Source organism: Austrofundulus limnaeus, unplaced genomic scaffold (assembly GCF_001266775.1).
Source record: "Austrofundulus limnaeus strain Quisiro unplaced genomic scaffold, Austrofundulus_limnaeus-1.0 Scaffold141, whole genome shotgun sequence".
NCBI lineage: Eukaryota > Metazoa > Chordata > Actinopteri > Cyprinodontiformes > Rivulidae > Austrofundulus > Austrofundulus limnaeus.
Genome location: NW_013952543.1, coordinates 490429 through 493637, shown reverse-complemented (window position 1 = coordinate 493637; position 3209 = coordinate 490429). Strand labels below are relative to the sequence as shown.

The 3209-nt window shown below is 32.4% G+C and overlaps 1 protein-coding gene across 1 annotated transcript in view; it reads left to right on the top strand.

The window, feature by feature from the left end:
* Positions 1–2264: 2264 nt before the first annotated feature.
* nemp1 (nuclear envelope integral membrane protein 1) overlaps positions 2265–3209 on the top strand; it is a 14204-nt gene continuing 13259 nt past the window's right edge. The window contains exon 1 of the mRNA XM_014016231.1: positions 2265–2411. Within this exon, the coding sequence (XP_013871685.1) occupies positions 2303–2411 (109 nt within the window). The 5' untranslated portion in view covers positions 2265–2302. The remainder of the gene's footprint in view (positions 2412–3209) is intronic.

The following is a 3209-nucleotide window of genomic DNA, read 5'->3' as shown; positions in this document are numbered from 1 at the left end:
AAATAAAGAAAACTCTTTAAATGAGAAGGTATGTCCAAACTTTTGGTCTGTACTGTATATATACAAACATACATACATACATACATACATACATACATACATANAGACAACCTGATGACAAAACCTGGTTGTCCGCAAAACATTTTAGTTGTCCAAAAGAATCTCAAGAAAAATATAATTTAACAAGTATATTGTTCTGTAGATGAAGTTTATTATATAAAATTGTTCTCAGTCAGCCAGGTTGACAGGATCTGCATGAATAAAATGTCCTCATTTTCTTCATTCAAATAGAGTTCAACATTCAAAAGCTTCTTTCTGCTCATAGGTCAAATATTTTCACTTAAATAGGAGTATCCTGTGTACATGGCCTTATCAAAAGTTACAGTTTAGTGTTCTGTTCGGTTTTACCAAGTTTTTTCTCCCTTTCATTTTTACAAATGATGGACACCCGCAGCAGAGAACTTTAATCAAGGTCTTTTTTGCTTGGTTGTCCACCAACCAGGAGACAGGATCTGGTTGTCCGAAATGAAAATAGGTTGTCTCGGACAACCTAAACAATGGTTATGTCTACCCCTGGTTTACAATTCAGTAGCAGATATATCTTTACAACTGTTAGATTATATTCACTATCAAGCACAGACTGTTTACATGTGCGATTAGATGAGACAAAACATGTTATGTTACTGTATGTTACACAGAGGTTTATAGTAACGAAGTACATTTTCTTCGTTACAGTGCTTCATTAATTTTTTAAGGATTTGTAATTTCACCAAGTATTMTTTTATTTGTTACATTTAAAACCTAAAATTGATGCTTTTACTTTTTTTTTACTTTAAAATCTAACACCTGCTCGTTACAAAATAAATATGTCCAAATTCATCATGAAAGGAGTTGTTTATGCTCTAAAAAATGAAGTGTTGAGTTTACTTAACCAAGTAATGTCAGCTGGTTTCACTAAACCTAGTTGAGTAAATATGAGTCAAGAATGTTTTCTCCACTTATTTTAGTGGAACCAGTTTGATTAACCAATGGGTCTGCAACCTGCAGCTCTGGGGCCACATGTGGCTCTTTGGTTCCTCAGCAGTGACTTTTGAAAATGTGACCAAACATAACAGAATAAATAATTTTTTTGTTTTTTATGCCCACAACAGAAATAAATTTGTATGTAAATATGTGATCAATACTAATACAAAAAGTAAAATATGTTAGCTCATGTTAGCCTTTTTACTTAAATATTCCTRTTTCTTTCTATGATCTTTCTCTCAAATCCATCAGAATTACCTTTAAATCATTTGAAGACAACATAATAATGAGAATTAGATAAAAAAAAATAAGCCTGAATGATTAAGATGTGCTAGTTTTTATGAAATTTGGTATAAACTATAGTATTTTTCTTGTTTACATGAATATGGTCTTTTTTTAGTTGTCCTGATGTGTATAATAATAAATAATATAATAATAATAACAATATTTTTATTTTATTTTATAATGACACCTCTACTGACCGTAAAGTTTTCTGAAAAAGCCTCAAAAAGGCCCACAGACCATCAGTTGATAATCACAGTTGTAGCTTGTTTTGCGGCTCTGGACACATTTTATTAGTAACACAAGGAGCACAAATGGCTCTTTTGTTCGTAAGCATTTTGACATTTTCTAAGGGTGCCAAACAAAAGGTTACAACCGGAGGAAGTTGTCTGACGCCCTAATCCTCAAAATAAAAGCCCCCGGTAGCTTCCGGAAACATTTAAAGGCAGAAACTGCACCGTTTTTGCCCACCAGTGGAACAAAGACTGTTAAGTAAATTCTACAGTTTAATTCTTACAGAGTGTGTAAAAGTACTTTTACTTTCCCAATTTTTATGAACGGTTTTATGACTTTTATTTAAGTACTTTTCTCATCAGTGTAATTTATTTTTATCAAAGTCGTTTTCTATTTAGGTATTTTTACTTTTAACTAGCTATTTTTTCAAGTACTTTATCGACCTCTGGTGTTACACGTCAAAAATATGAGGAAGAAAGACAACAGCTGATCCAAACCTTAATTAAAGTAAAACTAGATTTAGTTGATCTATTCAGAAATAATAAAAATGTAAAAGTTATCAGATAAAGTTTAGTTATCTCAAATTAACACAGATTTTATATTTCTGCAAACATTATAAAATCCTTGAGCGCTCTTCCGGTCTAAACTCCAGACCAGTGAGTGGCGCTAATGCACCAACCGCCAATGAAAACAACAAAGAAGAAGAAGAGAGGAAGAAGAAGAAGAAGAAGAAAAGAGGAGGCGGGGCAAAAGTGGAAACATCATGGCGGGATGCATGAAAATGATAAACTGTTACGAACCAGCTGTCATTAAATTGTTACTTTTCACTGCAATTTTTATGTGTTTACCTCCGCCCTCACACCAGACTTCTAGTAAGTAAATGCGATATAAAAAAGTAAAAGACACGTTCGGTTTTATTTGTGTTTTCAAACAAGCAGAAGCTAATCAATATTAGCTTGTCCCATTACTGACCGAGGCATGATGCATTATTTTTAGCATCCATGCTTATTATCCCTCTTAACTGTGCCAAACTAACCTTTTTTCACGCATGTAATGGAAGTGTAAACAGCAACATTTGTATGTATTACATAGTCTAAAGAATGCAGTTTATTTTTAACAAGTCGTGGTAGTATTGAATATTTTACTTTATTTGTGATTACTTTCAGGACTAAAACCATTTATTTTTGTCTTTCGAAATGTCCACACGTAGAGTCTGAAATAAAACACCAATCATGTTTTGATTTGTGACATACAAACGACCACCGCTCATGTTGTTACAAGGGGATGTTCTGCWGGCTGTTTGTCTGGGTCCTGACAGAGCAGAGCTGTTTTACTGGCATGAGGAGGATCATTAAAGTCAGAGTTGATTGAGGTTTTTCTTTTTTACTGAAACAAATACTATTAATAGAATTTACTGTTTTATTTTTTTCAAACATCTATTGAGCATTTTTTTGTTCAATRTTTATTTAACATTGTATTGACAGTTTTGGTGATTAACACAAACGTCTCCCTGCTCTGGCTAATGTAAAAACGTGCTATATTTTTTTTATTACATTTAATCAATAATAAAATTAGAGCTGCAACAACTAATTGATATAATCAATTACTAAGTGTTGGCAACAAATTCCATTATGGATTTGTTGTGTCTGGTGATTTATACAATATATTTC